The 21,897-nt window shown below is 59.8% G+C and overlaps 1 protein-coding gene across 1 annotated transcript; it reads right to left on the bottom strand.

Annotated features, from left to right (window-relative positions):
- Positions 1-1,682: 1,682 nt before the first annotated feature.
- ADGRD2 (adhesion G protein-coupled receptor D2) lies at positions 1,683-21,080 on the bottom strand. The gene is made up of 24 exons (XM_032866377.1): positions 21,068-21,080; positions 20,623-20,685; positions 20,077-20,289; positions 19,108-19,749; positions 18,595-18,693; positions 18,140-18,225; positions 17,584-17,865; positions 16,347-16,458; positions 14,981-15,104; positions 14,460-14,565; positions 13,764-13,769; positions 11,012-11,164; positions 9,675-9,778; positions 9,378-9,480; positions 8,956-9,109; positions 8,520-8,653; positions 8,314-8,429; positions 7,363-7,483; positions 3,385-3,426; positions 3,215-3,268; positions 3,027-3,141; positions 2,392-2,447; positions 2,084-2,114; positions 1,683-1,757 (listed from the first exon to the last, which is right to left on the bottom strand). Exons 1-24 carry the CDS (start codon positions 21,078-21,080, stop codon positions 1,729-1,731), a joined length of 2,958 nt encoding a protein of 985 aa, XP_032722268.1. The 3' UTR covers positions 1,683-1,728.
- Between the last annotated feature and the right edge of the window lie 817 nt (positions 21,081-21,897).

The raw sequence follows: 21,897 nt of genomic DNA, 5'->3' as shown, positions 1-21,897 counted from the left end.
CCGGTGCCTTCTCTGAGCAATCTTGCCTGGGGGACTCCCCCTCACGGTGACTGCCACCCCTGGCCCCCATACTACCGCCTGGGGAGATCTTCTCTGAGCCTCCGTTTCTTCCTCTGTACACCAAGGGGTGACGGTGGTCACGGGGCTGAGGGAGGACCCACAGCTCTAAGGCAGGTGGGGGCTCAGTACCAGCCGGGCACACAGTAGGTGCTGGTAAGTGTAAGTGTTGGCGGCACCTACCCTGTTGATGAAACTGGGGCTGTCTTGAGTCCCGAAGACAAAGCGGCCCCTTCCCTTGTCCCACCCTCCCGTCAGCATCCTGTCCCCCTCTCCAGGCCAGGGTGACCCCCAGGGAGGAACGGGTCACTGGAGTACCGTTTATTATGACACCTTCCACGGGGCTGTCAGAACTTCAAGGCAGGTGGGAAGGATGTGCCGGGGACGATCTTGGTCAAAGCTGGGGGGGCCTGAGCTGTGGGGTGCAGCTGTGTTGGCACCGCACGCGGGCAGGGGTCCTACTGGTAGCAGGGGGAGACTGAGGCCGCTGTCTGTCCCGCAGGGGTCCCCGATGGGACCTTTCAGAGCCTGGGGTAAGGTCTGCACACACACACTCTCTAGAAACCTGGGAGGAAGGGGGGGCTGAGCTGGCAGAGGATCATGGTGGGGGTCCCTGGAGGGGTCTGGAAACTGAGGCTGGGGGGAAGCCCTTGGGGGGGATTCTGGCCCCGGGGGACCCTGGGCAATGTCCCCCATTCCCTCTCTCGGACCCTCAGATTCTCTCGAAGAACACCTGATGCCCAGAGGCTTTCAGGAAGGGCGGTGGCTGCCTTGTGAGGGACCGGGGCTGGCAGCCTTCGCTCCCCCGCACCTCGTCTCGGGCCACCTGAGAAGGTCGCGGGGTGCGGAGGGGGAGGGGGCTACGGCGTCCGGAGGGAGGGCGACGCAGGTTGGGGGTCCGGAGGGTGGGGCCGTCGCGGGCCGAGGTGGAAGCGGCTCGTTGCTACGAGCGGCCTTAGCAACGCACCCATTCAGCAGAGACAAAGGCGCTGTCACTTGAGCGCAGAGGCGCCGCTACCGCTCTTGTTCCCACCGGCGCCTCGCCTGCGGGGGTGGGGGGAGGGGCGGGGGCGCGGGGGCTCGCGGGAGCCGGGGCGCTGTCGGCCCCGCGGAAGGCCCACCGCGCGCCGGCCTGCAGGGGGCGCCTCCTGCCCACGTTGCGGAAGGGGGAGCCGAGGCTCCAGGGGACCGGGGACACCAGGCAGGGGAGGAAGCCCGCGGGAGCCTGGGGTCCCACTGACTAGGGTTTCGAATGTGCCTCTGCTTACACCGGTGTGACTGCCCCGGTGCCTCACTTTCCCCATCTGCACAATGGGAGGATAGTTTCCCCGGGTCCCCAGGTTAAAGGAGTCAGCCAACGCGGGGCTTTAGCCCTGAGCCCAGCCCCAGTTAGAGCCAGACAAACAGGCCTCTTGCCCAGGTTGGGAAGGACCCCTTGGCCTGAGGCGGGGTGGTGCCTGGCAGGTCCTCCTACAGCCAGCTGTGCTCTAAGATTGGGGGACTCAGGCTGAGAGAGGCTGACAGTGGCCAGAGGGCCCTGGGTTCCCCTCGGGGCCCCAGCCTCACTCCACTGCCTGCAGGCCCCCATCAGCCCTGTGGTTGGGGAACGGAGCCTGAGAGGGAAGTGCTCGCTTCTCACCAGGTTTGGAAGTCCTTTCCGCCCAGGAGTCATCAGGGTAGGGGCTCTGAGAGCGCTGGGCCTGCCGGGGGCCAGACAGAGCAGGTGCACAGAGGAAGGCAGGCTCCTGGCTCACTGCCCCTCCTGCAGCACCGGCTCTGGGAAGGGGTCCCAAACCTATCCCGAGTGCGCCTCTCCCAAAGAGCACTGCCCTTTCCTGACAGGCCTCCAGTGTGCTAATGGGTGACTTTGGGCACCAGCAAGGAGCAGAGCAAAAGGAAGGGCCCCCGCAAGCTGTGGGAGACCAGGTGCTCTCGCATCTCCAATCGCTTCCACCCTGGTGCAGTGGGGCTGCAGGGGAGGGGGCGTCCTGGGGAAAAGGGGAGCCTCTTGGGGGGGTAGTTGTACCTGACACCTTGAATGCTGTCAGCTCCACAGCCTGAGGACAGATGAGATCGTCAGGGGAGGGGGCCCCCGCTCCTGCTCCCCCTTGCCCTTGGGGCCCTGGGAAACCTTGGTAATGACTCCCCCAACCCCAGTGGCCTTGGCATTCAGGTTCTGCCCGGCGACTCCCAGGGCCCTACCACCTGGTAACTGAGGAATGGGGCTCCTCTGATCTCCAGAGGAAGCCCCCCACCCCTCCCCTAGTCCCTGTGGTTTCCCCTACCCTGTGGGACATACTTGCTAGCACCCTGCCACCCTTGTCCCAGCCTCACCGGCCTCTCAGGTTCTGCAATGGAGAAGGTTGTGGGGATTCTGGGGCTGTGGGTCCCTACAGGAGAAAAACCCTTTTCAGAGACTGAGACAGGAAGCTCACTCTTTGCTCTCCTGCCCTGGACAGGACCTCATTATCAAAGACCCTAAGGATCCACTCAAAGGTTTACTCCACAGATTAATGAAGAAACTAAGGCCCGGAGAGGGAAGGTAACATACCCAAGGGCACACAGCAGGTAAACTAGGAGATGGGACTGAAACTCCCGGCCTAGCCTTGAAGTCATTCAGCCCATGCTCTATCTCAGGGTCCCAAACCTCATCTACCCTCCTGGCTTTGGAACCCCCAAACACCCTTTGGACAGAGACCCAAGGAATGTGACCCTGGTCAAGCCCTGCCTCTGGGCAGGGCAGCTGGGGCCCCTGTTCCCTGGTGGTGGTGGAAAAAAAATAAGCCACTTCTAAGCCATCCCCCAGGCCCCATGCTTGAATTCCCTGGGCCTCAGTCTCTTTGCCTTTTAGATGGGCTAATAGGATCGCTATCGCCTTCCCAGCTTTACCTGTGCACCAGGGAAACCTGGGTAGTACAGGTTTGGGTACAAACCTGGGTAGTACAGACTGGGGGCTGGTGTGGCCTTACCTCTAAGAGCCAAGTGTCTTCGGGCTGGAGCCAAGGCTGCAGGGCTGTCCTGAGCTACCTCCCAGGGACCCAGGGACCTCGGGTGGGATGCTGGGCCCATGGGGCTGGAGCAGGCCTGAAAGGAAGGGGTGTGGCACTGACAGGGAGTGGGACCTCCCGCCCCAGGATCCCCACCTGCCAGCACCCACCGTGAATGCCTCTGTTGTCTTTTTCTCCATCATCCTCTGCAGGGCGCTCCGGACCTGGGGGTTGGGCATCAGGGTCAGGCCTAGGCCCCTCGCCCTGACCCCCAGGCACAGGTGCCCTGCAAGTTAGCCCTGCCCATCCCACCCCCCAGCCACCCATATCCCCAACTCACCTCCCCGTTGTAGGCAGCATAGACCAGGAAGATGTACGGCCCCTGGGGACAGACACAACATGTGGATGGGTGTCACTGCTTGGGATCCAGCCCCCTCCACCGCTTGGCCCTGGGGCCACAACAGAGACACACTGAGAGATACCCAGAGACACTGAGAGACACAGGCCGATGAACACAAATCCTACTCTGTCCCCCTCCTGCACTTGGGAGGGGACATCTGTGACACTCTATGGTAGACAGAACCAGAAGGGACCCTCTCCTACCTGACCCCATACCTTCAGCCTCTGGCCACAGGTAGCCTCTCTGCCCTCTTGTCCCTCTTTGTCCCCCCACTCCCACCTGCCCCTTCCTCACAGCCTCATCATGGCTGCAGGAGTTCCTGAAATCAAGGCTAACTCCAATCCTGGGACAGCAGATGTGTGAATGCTTGCTGATTCATGCCTCTAGCTGCATGTCTCTCTGTCTCTTCTTCTGGAAAGCAGAAGCCAGGACTCAGCTCCTGCTGTGTGTGAAGGACTCAGCACAGTGTCTGGGCTGTAGCTGGCTCTTCCTGCTCACACACATGAGGCCCAAGAGGGCCTGGCCCCTCACGAAGTACCATCACACATAGAGTGATGACCCTCATAGCAGCTCCATGCTGAGAGGGTGGGGGTGGCTTAATCCTTCCTGTTTGATGGAGCAGGACCCTAGGGCCTGGGGCAGGGGACAGAACAATGAGTCCTAGGCCAAAGTGTGACCCAGCAGGTGGAATTCGGAGCCTAGGCCTTCTTCAGATTCTACCTGGACAGGCCACAGCCCCTGTCCTGAGGCTCAGACTGGAGGACACAGGTTGGGGTCCAAGAGCCCTCCTTGAGGCTTCTAGCTTCAGCCTCAGAGCCTGGCTGCTCCCCCTGGTTCTTAGTCCCTAACTGGGTTCGTACCACCCTCCACCCTAAGACAGACCCTGGTGCTCCCCAGATTCCCGCCCCTCCCCACCCCCAGCTAGCCTGTCTTCCCTCTGCAGCCTTTCAAACAAAGGCAGCTTTCCAAACTCCACCCAACCCCACCAGCACCTCCCTGCTTAGCATTCTCCGAGGCTCCCTGGCACCCCTGGGATGACATCCGAGCTCCTTACAATAGCTCTGGGGACCCTGCACGGTCTGGCCCACATGTGTCCTCCTGTCCCATTTCTCACCAGCTCACGTGTCCCCCACTTCATGTCTCTGCTGGCTGCCCCCAAATTTCCCTGACCTAAAACATTCTTCTGTCTCACTGAGTCTCAGTCAAGAATCACTCCCTCCAGGAAGCACCCTTTCTGTGTCCCCACGAGTGGCTCCTCTGTCCCCAGCCTGCCCCCATGTCCCCTCAGCCTCTCAGCCTCCGCCATGCCCTGCCGTGGGCGTGTGGCCTGGTGCTCGGATCCTGGGCACTAGCAAGCTCTCTCCAGCACAGAGCCCACAAAGGTTCTCCTGCCCATGGTGCTCCTGGAGGGTGCCACGTGTGGCGCTCTGCCCTTTGCAGACATCACCTCCGTTGAACCCCACCAGGATCCCATGAGGTGGAGACTAGGATCCCCTGTAGAGAAATGTGGAAGCTGAGGCTTGTCTCAACTTGTCTGGGCCCCCCAGCAGGACGCCGCACCGGGAACCGGAGCTGGTCAGAAGCGCAGCGAGGCTCTCCTGCCCGGAAACCTGGCCCGGGAGCCACAAGAAGACACATCAGCCCTACAGAGGGAATGAGGCCCCACTGAGCTCAGTCCCTCTGCCCTGGGCCTGCTGTAGGGAAGGAGGGCAGTCCTGAGGGCAGGTCCTGCCTAGCTGATGGCCCGGCCACAGTGTGAGAGGGACACCCGGAGGTGGATGGGGTGAGGAAGACAGGGAGGGATGGCAGGAGGAGAGGAAAGGCCAGGCGTGGGGAGGGACCCAGAGGACTCAGCCTGACTGGGGAACCTTCCTGGGGACGGTGTCGGGAACGGCAGGGTGGGCCCAGGTCACGCATCAGCTGACCCTGTAAGGCAGCCTTTTCCCTCTTTCAGCAGGAGACCTTGGCAAGGAAGGTCTGTGGCTGACTGGGAGGAGGAGGGGGGGTCACGCTTAAGGACAAAAGCTGGGGGCATCAAGGGTCAACGGAAAGGGACACATAGAGGGAGGACCATGCCAGAGGAGAAAGGGATGGAGAAGGAACCTCAGAGAAAATTCAGAGACAGAGACGAAGCAGTGAGACAAGGGGAGAGGAAAGGAGGGAGGGGGACAGAGGGAGGGAGGCGGGGAGGTGGCCACTGCGGTGGTGGCCTTGGCAATGGGCTGCTGCCACCTGGCCACCCCTGGAGGGGGGTGGGGGCACCCCAGGCAGGGTCGCAGGCTAACCCAGCAGGGCCCACGTTTGAACCCAGGATGCTCTGGAGGCGTGGGGCTTGAGGAAGGGCTTGTCTGTGTCCAGGAAGGGGTGTAGCGCTGCCCTCTGTCCCCCACTGCTCAGGCCCACACAGGTGTCTGGGAGCTGTGTTTCTTTGGGAATATCTGGAAGCCCCGTTTTTCTTCATTTTCTGGGCCCATCTCTGGGCATGGCGCCTCCATGCTCCCCCAGCAGCGGCCCCTTCTTTCCTCTCTCCACTCCCACGCCTGGCCGAGAGTCCCCACAGCCCAGGCCGAGAAGGCGACATGGACCAGGACCTGGTAGTCACTACCCACGGCACCCTTCCTCGCTCCCTGCCCCCACCCAAGACTTCACATCTGGCCTTGGCCGTGGCCGGCTCTGCAAGAACACGGCATTTTGTAGCCTCCGTTCCTGCTCTGTCCCTACTGCCTGGAACAGTGCCTGGAGCCGGCACCTCCTAGGCGTTGGACAGGTATCAGGAGGATGGATGAACGACTGGATCAGGCCCTTCCTGATGCCGGCTCCGCCCCCCTCCACTTCCCACCCCACAATCTCTGCAGCTCTTCCAGGAATCAGCCAGGCCACATTCGGCTGGCTGCCCCCCACCCCGCCCCCACCCTGCTGCTCCTTCCTCCCTCGAGGCCCTGGACCATGACTTCATGGGGTCTGTCTCCTCATGTGTAAGGCCTGTTCGCAGACACAAATACAGGACAGAGGCTCTGGCCCGGGCCTCAGAGCACCTGGGCATCGAAGTGGCTGTTAATATCCTCGGGCCCTTCATCCCAGGAGGGGTGGAAAGGCCCCCAGGAGGACCTCTGGGACACATGGGCTCTGGACGGAATTTGTACCTTATTTCCTGAGCTTTCTTTGTCCATCCCCGAGCCACTCCTTTTCTCAGCCCTGACAGGAGCTGGGCAGCATAAGGGCGGACAGCAGGAAGAGGGGCCGGGGGTGCAAGGGAGGCTGAGGGGAAGGGCAGGGGTGGAGAGGCCCTGCCTGGACCCACCTCCCTCCCAGCTCTCAGGCCCCTGGGGTGTGCCTATCTTTGTCTATGTCTAGGTCCCCCCACAGGACCGCCACCCCCTGAGGACAAGGACCAAGTCTGACTCCTCTCAGAGACTCCTGGACACAGGCCCATGGGAGGCCTCCTGTGGCGCCCCTGTGACGGCCTCTTTCACGTGGGCTGAGTGTTGTCCTCCTGACCACAGCCTCTCCTCACTGCCGTCCTCACCAGGGCCCCACAGCGGCCCCCCTCCGAGCCTGAGGGCAGAGGTCCCAGGGGTCCTGCACCCCATCCTTGGCTTCCTGCTGAGACCTGAAGTGGCTCTTGTGCCAGCCCAGGGCCTGGAACCGCTGCCACTCCCCTGAGGGTCTGAACCTCAGCTCCCTCAACTGTAAAATGGGCACAAAATCCTCCCTGACGTGCTGCCTCTTTGATTCAAGGGTTGGTTCCCACTCTCGCCCTCAACTTCCTGTCTCTTGACAATGTCCCCTAGTCGCTGTTGGTGCCTCCCACGGCCTACAGGACACTCCTTTACCCATCTGCCGACAACCCAGTCCCTCCCTCTGAGCTCCACTATGCGTCAGAGCCCTGGTCCCAGGTGGTCCAGGGCCTAGAAGTACCTGGAAGGAATTGAGGCCCACGGCGGCGTAGGCCCAAGCCGGGCTGAGGTGCACCAGCATGCCGACCAGCCAGGTCAGTCCCAGGACGGGCAGCAGGACCAGCACCGGCTTCACCATGGCCCTGCGGGAGAGCAGGCCGGGCTGAGGGAAGCCAGGCCGGCCTGGGAACCCCTGCAGGCCGCTGGGGGGGGGCACGTGGGAGGTGCCTGGAGAGGGGGTTGGACGCGCAGACCGTGGACCGCTTTTCAGGACTTAGGTGAAGCTGGGATCTTCAGCGGGACTTGGCTGTCCCTTCTCAGACCCAGAAGTGGTTGGCACTGGGGAGATGGGGTCCCAGTCCCAAACCTGGCTCAGAGGAAGGGTGCGGCAGCTGCCCAGAGGGAGGGCTAAGGACTGGGGGGGATCCAGGTGGCATGGAGTCCAAAATCTTCCCTTCCCAGGGACCCCTAGGGCTCTCTGGCTTTTCAGTTCCCCCATTGGCTTGGGCTGCCCTGCCCTTGGCAGAGGATGGGGGCGGGGAGAGGAAGGCCAGGGGCATCCTCCTTTCAGCAGGACATGGCCCTGGAGAGTGAGGAGAGTTCTTGCAAGGGTAGGGACCTAAATCCTCACTCTGAACCTAAACTTCTGGGGACCGCCTGATCGAGGGGTCTCCCCTACCTTGTCCCTACCAGGCCATCTGTGCTATCAGTAGACAGTGAGCCCCCAGGACAGCGGCTTGTGTCTACAAACACCTCCCACCCCTCAGCACTTAGGACTGATTACTGCCCCCCCAGGTGACTTGCGAGGTCACATGCTCACCCTCGTCCACACACATGAGCATGCGACACCTGCTCAGGTCCTGCCTTGGCCCCGCGAGCACACATAGCCTTAGGACCACACCCTGCCACCACAGACTTGCACAGGCCCCCATCCAGTGAGCCTCCCGCGTGCTCCCCCACTTCTGGGCCTCACCATGTCTGGATCCTGACCTGCTCCTGCAGGCAGGGCCGTGGGCTCAGCATGCGGGCACGGCGGCGGGCGCTGGCCACAGTGACCATCACTACGCAGATCAGGATGCACGTGTTGGCCTGGAGACCGGGCATCAGCGGGTGAGAGGGGCTCCCCTTTCCCCAGCGTGACCTGCCCACCCCTCTAGGCCCCCAGGTCACCCGGCTCACAGTCAGCACGAAGAGCACAGGCCCCACAAAGGCCCAGATGATGTCTGTGTGCACGTTGAGCCAGCAGTGCCCGGCCGCCACATAGTCATGGGGAGACAGGGCCAGGGTGATGGCCACAATGGCCGCAGGCACACCTAGGAGAAGAACGAGTGTCCCCCGGACCATGCCTCGCAGCCTGTACTCTCCCAGACCCGGCCCCGCCCCCAGGACCTGACCCGGCCCCCAGGATCTGGCCCCGCCCCCAGGACCTCTTCCCTGCCCCGCCCAGAGCAGCCACCCAGGGCTGTCCGTGGCAGCAGGTGCACTGTGGGCACGGGGAGCTCTGGTTGGGGCTCTGGATCCCAGGTGGAGACGGTGACCGGAGGGTGTTGGACAGCAAGAGGCCACATGAAGCAGACTTGAGAACAGAGCAGGAGCGGGGAGCAGGGGGCCTCACCCCAGCCTGTGGTGTAGTAGAGCGCCATCCGGGGGCCCGGGCGCATTCTCACGACCACCACCTTGCTCCAGAGCAGGAGGCCCTCCACCAGCATCCAGGAGAATGCCACCAAAAAGAGGAGGTGCATTATGGCTGTGACAGCCACACAGGCCACCTGTGGGTGGGAGGGTGGCAGAGACCCACCAAGGCCAGCTGTGGGCACAGCCCAGCTCTGGGTCCCCCGCCCGTGTCTGGCACCACCAACACAAGGATGTATCCGTGGGGAAGGTCTCTGGAAGCGCCCCCCGCCCACCTCCAGCATTCGGGGTTTTGTTCATCTCTGGGCCATGCTCCCCCCAGGAGATGGAGCCTAGTGAAGTGGGGGACAACCCAGAAACGGCTGGTCCCCCCTGAGCTCACAAGCACACCTGCTGGGTGCCCACCTTATTGGCCTTTGCCCACTCGCTGGCCATGAGGAAGCCCTCGGCCGAGGCCAGGGAGAAGGTAAGGTTCTTGTGGACCGTGGCTCGCTCTGACTCGGGAACCCTGGACAGGCAGGGGTCCGTCAACAAGGTCACCACTAGCAGCCCCCACCCACTATCCGCCCCCGCCTGCTTGGGTCCCTGTGGGTGAGCTAATGGAGACAGAGATGGTGGCTTCGTGGGGGCCCACAGCCCTAAGGGAGACCCCAGACCAAGGGCTTCTTGGACAAGGATGCACACAACAGGAGCTCGTCTCACCCGGCTGCCAGGAAGAGCAAGAACGTGGCGGCCAGGGCACAGAAGGACACGCCGCAGCCCACAAACGAGAGTGTCCTCAGCAGTGACTCCTCCTCGGCACTCCTCTGTGGGCCGGGCGCGGAGGACAGTAACCCCATCACGGCCCTGACCTGAGCACACCGGGTCTCGCCCTGTCCCAGCCCAGCAAGGCTCCCCAGACCTCCTTGTCTGCGGTGACCCAGGGATGGCAACGGCAGCAGCCGGCAAGGCCAGGCTTACATACATGCAAGCACTTAATACAAGAGCATTCGCCTGTCCTCTCCCGCTGGCTCTCCCTAACCTGGCCCTGACTGGTCCCGCTTTCGCTGATGTCAAAGCTCCTGAGAGCCCTGACTGGGAGGTGACTGAGGCAGCCACAGGGAGAGGATGGCATGTCACAACCCCCCCACGCTGGGGGGAGGGGGCATGGAGCTCACACGCAAACATGGCCTCTCTCTGCTTTTACAGGACAAATGTGTCTGTAGCATGTTTCTCTAGTGTGCTCCCCAACATGCCGAGGAACCCTGGCGTTCCTGAGCCTCTGGCGCTGTGTCACTCAGTCTCTTAGCAAGTGACCCCTCCGAGTCCCTTGTCAGCTCTAGTGAGCACACCGGTCCGGCTCTGCTCTTGGGATTGGGTGTAAATGCTGGGTCTTTCCAGGGGCCTCCCTTGCTTTGGTCTCAGTTACTTCTGACCTCATCTCAGCTACGGCTTCACCTGCGGGCCCTTGGTCTCCAGCTGAGACCTCTCCCACCCCGAAACCCTCAGCCCCGTGGCCTGCCCCACCCCCCTCTGAGATGACTCCCCCCCCCCCCCCCCCCCGCTGCTGCCCAGGCCTTTGTCCCAGACCCCCTCCTCCTCCTTCAGTCCCGTGTCCTCCATTGGCCCGCTGTCCCCCCATGCAGGGCCTGCCCCCTGCCCACAGACCCCCTTGAGGCTCTCTGCCCCTCCAGCTCACTCCTGGCACCAGAGGGCGCCCTTGGGGCAAAGCCAACACCTGCTGAACACATTCGCGACGGTCCCCTGCAGATAGGACCCATAGGATCGCCATCGGAGCGCCTGAGCATCCTGGGCTCTGACCTCTGCCACTCGTCCCTCCACCTTCTTCCACTCCTGGGCCCGGCACAGGCAGCTCCAGAGACGTCGAAGTTCTCAAATGTGTCGGAGTCGGCCTGCCATTTCTAGTCTCCTTGCCTTTGCTCAGACTGGCCCTCTGCTGGGGATGCCTTTCTGTTCAGTTCTTGGTCACCCTTTAAGACTTGGTTCCGACATCTCCTTCCCCCATGGCCCTGTCCCAACCCTACCTCCCTGGGACTCACCTGAACGTCATACACCTGCAGCAGGACCGCAAAGTTGGTGCTGTGGTTGCAGAAGCAGGCGGTGGAGGCCTCGTACAGGGCGGCCACAGAGCAGCCAGCGGTGGCCCATGAGCCCCCTGTGTCTGGGCTGGGGGAGGGCAGGGAACAGAAGGGCTCTTGAAATGGGAAGGACGTGGGGGTGGAGGTAGGTGGTAAGCAGGGGACAGCCTCTCTCCAAAGCTTGGGGCCCATCGCCACTCTGCCTCTAACCAGCTTTGCGACTTTGGGCAAGCGCCTGCCCTTCCTGGGGCCTCAGTTTCCCATCTGTAAAATGGACTTAACACTCTTAGGGATGATAGGGGGCCATGGGGCCAAGACCAGTGATTACAACTGATTAATGGCATTTATTACTAAGTGACAGTGATCGACGTTCAGCCAAGGATCCAGGGCTGGGAGCTGGGGCTCATCTCTGTACCGTTTTCCGCTCCTTCAAACATCGAAGCGCCCTGGCCTGGGACATATCATCAAGTCTAACACCTATTTGACAGATTGGTCTCTCCCTAGGCACCCCACAGAGTGAGCTCGTGTATCTCCCATGATGGGGAGCTCACTATCTCCTGGGTCACAGCTTCTCTTGCTCCAGCTTGTCCTGGAGTTGGGGAGGGGCCCGAGGCAAGACAGGTGGTGACTCTGGTGACCCAAAACACACCTCATCCTCAAGCAGAATGGATGGCTACACCAAACTGCCTTAATTAAAGAACTGGGAAGTGGAAACTCACCTGATACTGAAGTTCCAGAAAGCACAGACAGGCTGCGCCAGTCTCAGCGGGAAGGCCTGAGGGCAGGAAACAGGGCCAGAGCAGGCGTGTGAGTGTATATGGAGGGCCTGGGGCAAGGGTGTGGATGCGTACGGAGAGGGGAGACCAGAAGGGTGCAGTGGGATGGTGAGGTCTCTGAGTTGGAGGGACCGGGGGTTGCCCAGTGTGGGTCACAGCTGAAGAGGTGGGGAAAAAGGCCAGTGGGGAGGCAGAGGGAAGGGAAGGGCAGGAGGCTGGTGTGCCAACATCATGTATGATATTGAAATACTGGGAACAAGTTAAATGCCCATCCTCTGGGGAGCGGTTAAACCACTGTGACTCGTCCCTCTTGGGGACCAGCTCTGCACCTGGTAAGATGAACAGACCGGTCTCTATCGGCAGGGAAAGAGCTCCGTTATACTTTGCTGAATAAAGAAAAAAGCTGCGTGTCATCACGCATAGTATGAACTCACTTATGTAAAAAAAAAATACATACATACGGTCTATGTGATTGTGAACACATACACACAAGAAGTCTGGGGTTAAATGCACAGCTAATTCAGTCACGGCTAGGTCTCAGTTTGAATGTGTCATAATGAACGTATTAATTCTTTGGTAATTAAACAATGACAACTACATGGATTTTATAAGACGTCATTAAGCAACCTGTGGTACCAGCCCCAGTGCAGGCAGGGAAAGCAGCCTGAGTTCAGGACTTGGGCTACAGGTCCCCACGGACAAGGGTAACAGCAGTGTGACCTCACTAGAACAGGAGACTCTGTGTCATGTTCTTCATGTCCTTTATCGTGGCTGATCTTCATAACAACCTTGGAGACAGGCATAAATTCATGCAATTTCAGATGAGGAAATTGAGCTTCAGAGAGGGATGTTAGTCTGCCCAAGATCACACAGCACAGAGCTGAGGGTGGGCCCTGACTTGGTTATGCTGTTTCAGCCACTCTGTGATTCTCTAGAGACTGTGGCATTTCTTGGGCTGACTGAATTATCACCCCCATGTATTCATTCACTCGTAATATTTTTTTCTAAGTATCTGAATCTATGTTGGGTGCTGGGAACATAAAGAAAACCTGTTGATTGCTTTTAAAATGGATGATTTTGGGGGCATCTGGGTGGCTCAGTTGGTTAAGCATCTGACTTTAGCTCAGGACATTATCTCAGGGTCCTGGGATGGAGCCCTGTGTTGGGCTCCTTGCTCAGCGGGGAGTCCGCTTGTCCCTCTCCCTCTGTGATCTCTCTTGCTTTCTGACAGTGTCAGGCAGGGTCATTGTAATCGAAAAAACCCTGCAGAACCCAAGTTCATTTTGGACCCTTGCTGGGGAAGGGGTGGCTCTGGAATTGACCTTGGTCAAAGCCTATACATGCTAGGATTCAGCAGCCATGACAAAAGACAGGGTGGCAAAGAGACATCTGTGACTGCGACAATGCAGAAAACACTTTCAGGGAGAGCAAGAAACACAAATGTTCACGTGACTCAGCTGAAGGAGCCAGGACTTGGATTTTGCAAAAGGCAAAACAAAAACCCAAAATTATGGCTTTAGGAAAAATTTAAGAAAAAACTATAGAAATCAGGACAAACTAATCATAGTATGTCCATATAGTGGAATCTTACTCAGCAGTAAAGAGAAGCAAATTACTGAAATGGGAAACAATATGGACGATTCTCCCAAAACCCCCAGTGACACAGCATACACTATGGTTCCATTTATGGGAAACGCTGGAAAAGACAGAATCTACAGTCACAAGAAGCAGATCAGTGATTTCCTGGGGTGAAAGGGAGGGAAACCTGCCTGGCGGGGGGACACAAAGAAGCCCATCGGGAAGGTGGAAATGGTCTTTACCTTGCTTGGGGTAGTGGTCCCTGAGTGTATATGCGGGTCAAAACCCACCATGTTGTATAGTTAAATTGGACACTGCAGTGTATGGAGATTGATTTTTACAGTCTTGGAATGACATACTGGAGACTGATAAACTGTGGGGGGTGTGTATGTGTTTGTTCGTGTCTAGGATTAGCGGTCGTGGGTAAAAGCCAACTTTAGATTTCTCTGAAACTAACGTTGCAAAAGCAGGAAGGAATGTGTGTATTTCACGTGATGAAATGAAGCAAGGTTTCTGGCGATCTTTCCAGATCAGTTTATAGAAAAAGACCTGTTCCTTGCATAACCCTAGGGGATGGACGATTCCAGGGCGTAGCTGCATATGGCTTTTTGCCCAGTCCCCCTTGGTGGAGGCTTGGGCTCTTCCAGCTCTCAGGAGCATGTGGCCGTGCAGGTTTCTGCACATGTCCCGGGATGTTCCAACGGGAACCACCAATGTTTTGAGTCATGCACACCGATAATGAAATCCCAGCTCTGCCACTTACAGGCTGGGGCCCATCACAGCCGCTCCGCCAAGCTCACTCTTTGCTGTGTAGAATGGGCAGTTGGAGAATTACATGGACGTTGCTTATTTAAGTTCCCCAGCACAGAGTGAGTGTGTAATAAACCAATTCCCTTTCAGGTCCTGGAAGACAATGGGGTACCTTGGGAATGAGTATTTCTCTTGTACATTTTTAGACCTTGGTTCAGTTGAATGCATATTCGGGAAGGGGGACAGCAAACCAGGATAAGTGCAGTGGGGTGGCAGTTCCCAGAAGTACCCCCCATGCCCAGTACCTGGGCCTGGTGCTTCAGGTGAAACGTCACGGATGTGCTGACCTCCCCGGTCTCATCCCATACCTCAGAGGAGATGATGGCCGAGCCCAGCCGGGTGCTTAGAAACCTGTGGGGAGAAAGGGAGCTTTTAAGGGCACCAGCTGGCTGTGCAGGAGAGGTTGTGGATGGCCTGGATATGCAGAGATGACACCCTCTGTGTCCAAAGAAACATCAGGAAATGTCCTGTGCTTGGAATTAGGGCATACGAGTTCCAGTTTTGCCTTGGGGACTTGCTAGGAAATTCAGTAAGTCTTGTCTTCTCCCTGAGTCTTGACACTGAAGCCTGGACCCCAGACAGTGGTCGAGCCAGGTTCCAGGGGCACGCCCAGCGTTGTGTGTGTTGGGGATGGGGAGGGTTTGGTTCTGGGTGCTAAAGGCAGATTTGACTCTCAGAATGAGGGCTCTGGCATGGGATGGAGGCCTGGCCCTCCCTGGGGAGGGGATCCAGACCCTCAGCAGCCTACTGGCTGGGCCCCACTCACCTCTGCACCTTGCTCGCCTCTTCTGAGCTGTCAGGGGCCTGGGGCTCTAGGCCGGGCTCCCCTAGGGTGTGCTGGAAGATACTGGAGCTGAACCAGCTGTGGATCACGGTGACTCTGGAGAGGCCTGGCTGAGTGGGAGGGGGCCCAAGACCCCACCCTGTGTCTGAGCAAGTGCCACGGGTTGGCCCCGAGGGAGATGCTCTGCTCACCCTACAGATAGGGAAACTGAGGCTCATAGAGATTAATTGCTTTCCCAAAGATCACACAGCTAATAAGTAGTGGAACCAGAATTCCAACCAGCCATGGCTCATGCACTTAACCCGGCAGCTCTAAGGCCCTTTGCTGCATGTCCTGATCCTCCTGCCCCGGGCGGCAGCAAGCTGAGGGCCTCCTCCACTACCCGCTTCCAAGAGGCAACGTGTGGTTCAGTGGAGGAGACTCAGCGAACATCTATGATGTGACAAGTGCTTCTAACCTCATAATCACCCGCAAGGCAAGTACAAAGAGGACAGTCTTCCAGGCAAGGAAACAGGCTCTGAATGGTGAGGTGACTTATTCAAAGTAGCAGAGTTAGCAACACGAGCTGACCCAGACCCCAAGAGGAACCCACTCCCCACACCACTCTCCGTACCCACCTTTCCTGAGGAGCTGCTCCACTTCTCCAGCGGGGATACGGATGTGGCCGGGCCCCTCTGGATGTCCACGGGGCACTGTGAACACACAGCCTCTGCTGGCTTCCCCCAGGTGTAGGCTCCGCACCTCCAGACCTGGGATCAAACGGGGCTGGGTGGCTGGACCTCCAGAGGGAGGTCTTTCTGCTGAACCAGCCCCCGCGGCAGGGTTGGCTTCCCCTCTCCTTCAAGTCCAGAAGAGGGGAATCACTGAGAGGCGTTCCTGGGGGCCAGGATCCGAATACCAATGCACCCCAGAAACCAATGGGTTCCCAAAGGACACAGGTTTTTGCCAAAGTTCCAACCATCAATCCACAAACACTGAGTGTGTACTGGGGTCTGGCCCGAGAGGCAGAAATGGCTCAGAGACGGTCCTGCTACTCAGGGGGCCTCAGGAGGAAGGAGGTCATCACCACAAATGCAAAAAGATGTGTTTGCGTATGGGGTGTCGGCAGGAGGAGGAAATGACTGTCAGGAGAGCTAAAACCACACGAGGCTTCCCGGAGGAGCTGATGCTCCAGCCAGGTTCTGAAGGATAGATAGGAGTCTGCTAGGAGGTCAAGGGAGAGAGGGCATCTGGAGGGAGGGCACGGCGCGGGCAAAGGCAGGAGACTGACTGGAAGTGATGGAGGCTGAGAAGAGACGTCTGAGCTCCGAGGGCCCAGCTGGGTGGGACGGGTGGCTCACAGGCTCACCGGCTCCATGGCGCTGGATACGCAGTCCCGGCCGCTCGGAGGTCAGCACGGTGCTCAGCACGGGTGCCAGGCGCTGGACACTTGCCACCAAGGCCATGGGGCCGCCGACCACCTGGAAGGAGCCGCACCTCAGCTCCCTCCCGCTCTGCATCCTGCTGCCACCCGCCCTGACCGGTCGTGAACGTGTTCCCAGGGATCTGTGAAGTGGCGGGCCTGCTCCAGACTCTTGGTGGCTGCTCAAGCCTCCAGGATCGAGTCCTGGGTCCTCAGGCTGGGGTCTGAGGCCCGGACCCATGGGCCTCCTCTGTCCTCTCCGAGCTTCTCCTGAGCCATCATCGGTGCTAGCCCAGGCAAAGGCCTCCCAGCCTTTGCTCATTTGCCATCTGGGCACCCTCCGAAGCTCACTTCCCCAGGGGAGGCATTCCGGGGAACCAGGGCCGCCTGTTGTGTCATCTCCAGCCCGTCCCCAAGCCTCGGGCCCTGTTCCGTCCTCTCAGGCCAAGAGGCACCGCCTCTGTTCCTCCTGCCCCAGAAACTTTCAGGTGATGTCTATGACCCCTCATCTCTCCCTTCTCTAGGCCGACTGCTCCCAAGCCTACAGCCACTTCTGCCCGAGGATGTTTCCAACGCCCTTGCCATCTGGATAGCAGCTGTCCTGTTCTCCTGAGCGTCTGGGCTGCTTTGGAAGACAAGATGGCTGAACACTCAGCAGAGATGTCCTCCCTCTCAGACTCTTGGATACGGGGGAGGTCCTTGTGGGTTAGTGGCTCTTATTTTCGACTGTAGAAACTATTCTTCAAGTGTGGTTGTGTGTGGGAGTCCAACTTTCATAACAGATAAAAGAGGAACTTCTGGGGTGCCTGGGTGGCTCAGTGGGTTAAGCGTCTGCCTTCAGCTCAGGTCACAATTCCAGGGTCCTGGGATCGAGCCCCACATCAGGATCTCTGCTCAGCGGGGAGCCTGCTTCTCCCTCTCCCTCTGCTGCTCCCCCTGCTTTTGCTTTCTCTCTCTCCAGCTCTCTCTCTCTCTCTCAAAAAAACAAAAACAAAAACAAAAACAAAAACAAAACTCTCTCTCTCTCTCTTTTTTTAAAGAGGAGCTTCTTCTGATAGACGGAGAGATAAAGCTCCGCAACGGGTGCTGACTGGCCCATGGCTACACAAGAAGCTGGAGGCAAGGACGGAATGGGAGCCCAGGCCTCCCCCAGCGCCCCCACCCCCAGCCCTGCCCGCCTCACCTCGCTGACTGAGAGCCACGTGCCGGCCAGCTGCTCCTCCAGGACCAAGCTGGCCACGGACACGATGCCCTGGCCTAGCTGCTCCCAGGGCCCTGTCAAGGGGTCTGGCTCCCCAGCCCCGAGGGCTGTCACCCTCTTCAGGAAGTGGATGACGGCCAGCAGTGCCGCGGGCCCCAGGGGAGCCGCCTCCTTTGCCAGGACTCTCTCCAGGACACCCAGGAAGCTGCAGGCCTCAGCTGGCGACAGGTGTCCATGGGCTTCAGAGAGAGGGTCCGGGAGGAGCTGTGGGCAGAGGAGCTCTTTACGGCAGGTCTGGCTGTTCAGAGGGATCTCCCAGCGCAAGCCACACTTGTGCCCCACTAGGGTCTTCTTGGTGGCCCATGTCAAACATATCACAAGCCCCCAGCTCTCAAGGGCTCCAAAATAGGGAATATGACCAATCTTGATTGCTGGAGACATGATAGGTGGGTGTCCCCTTTGTAGGTGAGGAAGCTGAGATGCAGGAAGGTGACCCAGAGTGTCCCCAATTCTTCAGCTCCCTGGATGGGGGGCTCACCACAGTGGTGTTGGCCAAGGCATTGACTCGGCTGATAACATCCTGGCCAGGCCATGACGGGGCATCCTGCAGCCGCTGGTAAGTCTCTGCAAAGGAGGGGAGGCCAGGCTGGGTCCCGAGGGACACAGCCCAGAGGTGCCCCACCCACCATTTGCTGCTCTAGGAGGAAGAACATGTTCACTGCTACGTGTCTGGAGCCTTACAGTGTTCTAGATGGGGAAACTGAGTCATACAATAGCAAAATCACTTGCCCAGGGACACACAGCTGGGATTCACCTCCAGGTCTTTCTGGCTCTACCCCCACCCCGTCCTGTAGTTTGGACTCCAAGGAGGCCCTGAAACTTCGAGAAGATTCTGAATTCCCAGTTTGTGCCAACTGCTTACTCCCCCTCGGCCTACACTTGTCCATACCCAGCCTCCCCTTCAGCAGAGCCCTGGGCACTGCCAGGAATCACCTGTCCGGTAGCAGCAGAGGAAGGGCCGTGGTTGAAGGCAGAGCGAAGAGCCCTCAGTATGGGATCCTGGGTTCCACGTAGGGCACTCCTCTGAAGGCACTGGCAGGGATGGGACAGGGGTCAGGACCGTATCGTGGCTCCCCAGGAGCCCCTGTGACCCACCGGCCTGTTCGGGCTTTAAAGGCACTTGTACACCTTTGGGGGCTAAAACGCAGTCCCCGACTTAGGGGGCAATGTGGGAACCTGGGTGAAGGGTGCTGTAGCCAGCACAAGGTGGGGCAAGGAAGCTAAGGGGTGAGCCTCGTATTTGCCAGACCGGCTTGGGGAGGGCGTGACCAGAGCTGGGCGTGGCCAGGTTCGAGAGACGTGGGTTGGGTCGCGAGCTCAGAAGGGAGCCTGCGGGAGCCAGGGGGCGGAAACCCAGCAACCAGGGGGCGGAACCCAGCAACCAGGGGGCGGGGCCCAGCAACTGGAGGGCGGGGCCTAGCAGCCCAAAGGCGGGGCGGGCGGTACCTGGACAGAGAAGGCGCACCCGCAGGGGCGGCAGCAGCGAGGGCGTGACGTCCAGGGCGCCCAAGTCCCAGCGGAAGAGCAGGCCGACGGCTGGCGGCGCGCAGGCTCGCGCCCGCCGCAGGTCCGCGGGACTCAGCGCCCGAGCCCACAGGTGGAAGTCGGTGAGGTTGCCGCTGAAGGCATCGCGCGCTGAGAAGCCGCCGCCCAGGGAGTCCTGATCCTGGCCCAGCACGAGGATGCCGCCCGCTGGCACCGGGTGGCCTGCGCCCAGTCCCCGCGCCCCGGCGCGCCGCCGCCCGTCGGCGAACAGCGCCCAGCGCCCGCCGCGCTGCTCCCACGTGGCGCACACGTGGTGCCAGCGGCCGTCGGCGCGGAAGGCGGCGAGGAAGGGTGCGTGGTGGCCGCGCACCACCAGCGCCGCGTGCACCAAGCCGCGGGGCTCGGCGAAGGCTCGCAGCTGCAGCGCGTTAGGCAGCGCGGGCGCGGCGAGGGAGAAGAGCGCCGCGGGGTCGGGCGTGGCGGCGTCCCCCTGCACGTGCGCGCACGCAGTCAGCGCCCCCAGCGCGGGCAGGGGCCGCCGCAGCCGTGCAGCCCTGTCCGCGGTCCGCTCCCCGAACACCAGCGCGGCCGACGTGAGCGCGCCTGCGGGGACACGCGGGCCGGCCCCTCAGTGTTCCCAGCGGCGCACAGCCTCTGGCTACCCACTGGCCTAGCTGTAGGGCCCCTTGTGGGCTTTGGGGTATCTCCCTCTCTCGGGAAGGAAGAAATGGGGGCTCCTGTGCTCATACCCATGCGGTCAACCCTCTATTTTAGTCCAGGACAAGGGAACTGGAGATGCAACGGGGACTTCTGAACTCAACCCAAGAGGACAATCACTGTCGGCTCCATCTCTGGAGGTTGCCAAAGCCTCTGCACCCCCGTACCCCCGCACCCCCGCCTCCTCCTCCCAAGTCCTGGGCCCACACTCACCCCTTTTCGGGGCTCTCCGAAGAGAGCCCTCTTTTTGGCCCACCCAGATGGGGTTGGGCAGCCGTAGAGCCAGGGCCCCAGCAGGGGGCGCGAGTGCCAGGTGGCCAAACCTCTGCTCACAAGCCTCTTGAGCCTGCCACCAGGTCAGGTGCTGCCCTGGAAACTTGCACACCCCATCCGCAGTCTCCACCACCTCCCCGGGACCCACTGGAGCTGCAGGGTCAGAGGAGAGAAGGTGGGAGAGCAGGGTGTGGGCCATGTGACCCTTCCGGTGGGGCCGGCCATGCGCACTGAGCTAGGAGTCATTCGCAGCTCAATGATCTGTGACCTGTCAGGTCTAGTCCCTTTGCCGAGCCTTTTTTGTCATCTCTTTAGAGCCAAGAATAAGATGGACACGGTTGAAACTTTCATTCCAGGGTCCGGGGATGATGGGGGCTGAACTAAACGGCATCTCCTCCCTTCCTTTGCCTTAGACGCCAATGCACCAGGTGGACCACAGGCTGGCTGAGCTGGAGGTCGGAGGAACCCCTCTGGGACCCTCAATACCAACCTGTGACCCAGGAGCCCCTTGATTCAGCTGGTGAGTTGGAGAGGGTCCCAGAGAGACTCCTTATCTGAGAAAGAAGCAGACAGTTTGGGGCTGGGTCAGCCAGTTACTGATTATCTACTGTGTGCTCCTGCAGGATGTGTTGGAAGCTCCAAGCTCTGGAGTCAGACCTGAGTTCCAGTCCCACCGAGAGGGATTCTTGGGCAGGGTGTTTCACTGCCTTGAGCTTGTCCTCCAGCCCCGCTCCACTCCCTTCTCCATCCCCCCCCACCCCCTGTGAGGAATTAACAAGCTGTTGAATGAATGTAAAAGGATGCAGTGTAAAAGCAGTGGATGCTTTTACTCTATTATTATTGCCAAAGGCTTATCTCGTGTGACCTTCACAGTGACCTCAGAGGTGCCCACTTGGAAGCCAGCAGCTTTGAGTCCCCTTGGCCACCCCACCCCCATCCTCCATGTTCAGGTACCAGCAGGTAGACGAGGCAGTAGCACCAGGAGGCCATTCGGAATCCAGCAGGGACAGGGGAGGGACAGCAAGGGTCACAGATGTGGCCACTGTGGACTGAAGAAGGAAAAAAGCAAATGAACATTCAGCGTCCTGACTTGCTACCCGCTCTGTCTCCTGCAGGGTCATCTTCCCCCAGGTTTGGCTCCCAGAATTTACTGGGCCGAGAGCCCAGGATGGGCTGGGCACATCTACTTGACATTTGCTTGCACAAAAGGATGGTCTCCAGGAGCCCTTTCTAGGACCACAGATGGGAACACTGTAGCCCTGGTGAGCTGGGAACGGCTGGGTGTGGGGAGGGAAGGCAGCAGCAGCCGGCTGGCCAGAGAGAGGTGGAAACTGAGCACAGGATCCCTGTTAGACTTCCTTGTGTTCTTTTGGGCTCACAGCTTGGCATTCAAGGCCCTGCTTCATGAGGCCTCTGCTGAGCTCGCTGGCCTCACCAGTCTCCCTATCCACCTGCCTCCTAGCTCCCCTGCAGTCACCTTTCCCCTGTCCCCCAAGCTGCCCCTATTTCTCCAGGCAGCGTCTCTTCTCCAGATTTTGGGGTGCTCAGTCCCTCTTGCCTGGACTGGCCTTCCACTCCCTCAGGGGCACCTTCTACAGATCAGTCTGCCGTCACGGCCTCCACCTGCATTGATGGCCACATGCTGCTGTGAGCTGAGGATACCCTAATTGTGGGTGGCTTGTGGGTCTGGGGGGCTTTAGGCCTCCTGGGTCTCTACTCCAGCAGTTGCCGAGCACCATTGGGTTCCAAAAAATACTGGAG

Source organism: Lontra canadensis, unplaced genomic scaffold (genome assembly GCF_010015895.1).
Source record: "Lontra canadensis isolate GAN:19392208 unplaced genomic scaffold, GSC_riverotter_1.0 scaffold30, whole genome shotgun sequence".
NCBI lineage: Eukaryota > Metazoa > Chordata > Mammalia > Carnivora > Mustelidae > Lontra > Lontra canadensis.
The sequence above is the reverse complement of the archived record's forward strand: the minus strand, read 5'-3'. Positions and strand labels throughout refer to the sequence as shown.

Bases quoted from the DNA above. Each gene is read 5' to 3' on its own strand.
- ADGRD2 (XM_032866377.1), bottom strand. The intron at 19,750-20,076 runs GTGAGTGTGGGC...GTGTCCCCGCAG, and splicing joins TCGGAGAGCCCCGAAAAGGG to GCGCGCTCACGTCGGCCGCG. The intron at 16,459-17,583 runs GTGAGGCGGGCA...GGCTCCTTCCAG, and splicing joins CGTGGCTCTCAGTCAGCGAG to GTGGTCGGCGGCCCCATGGC.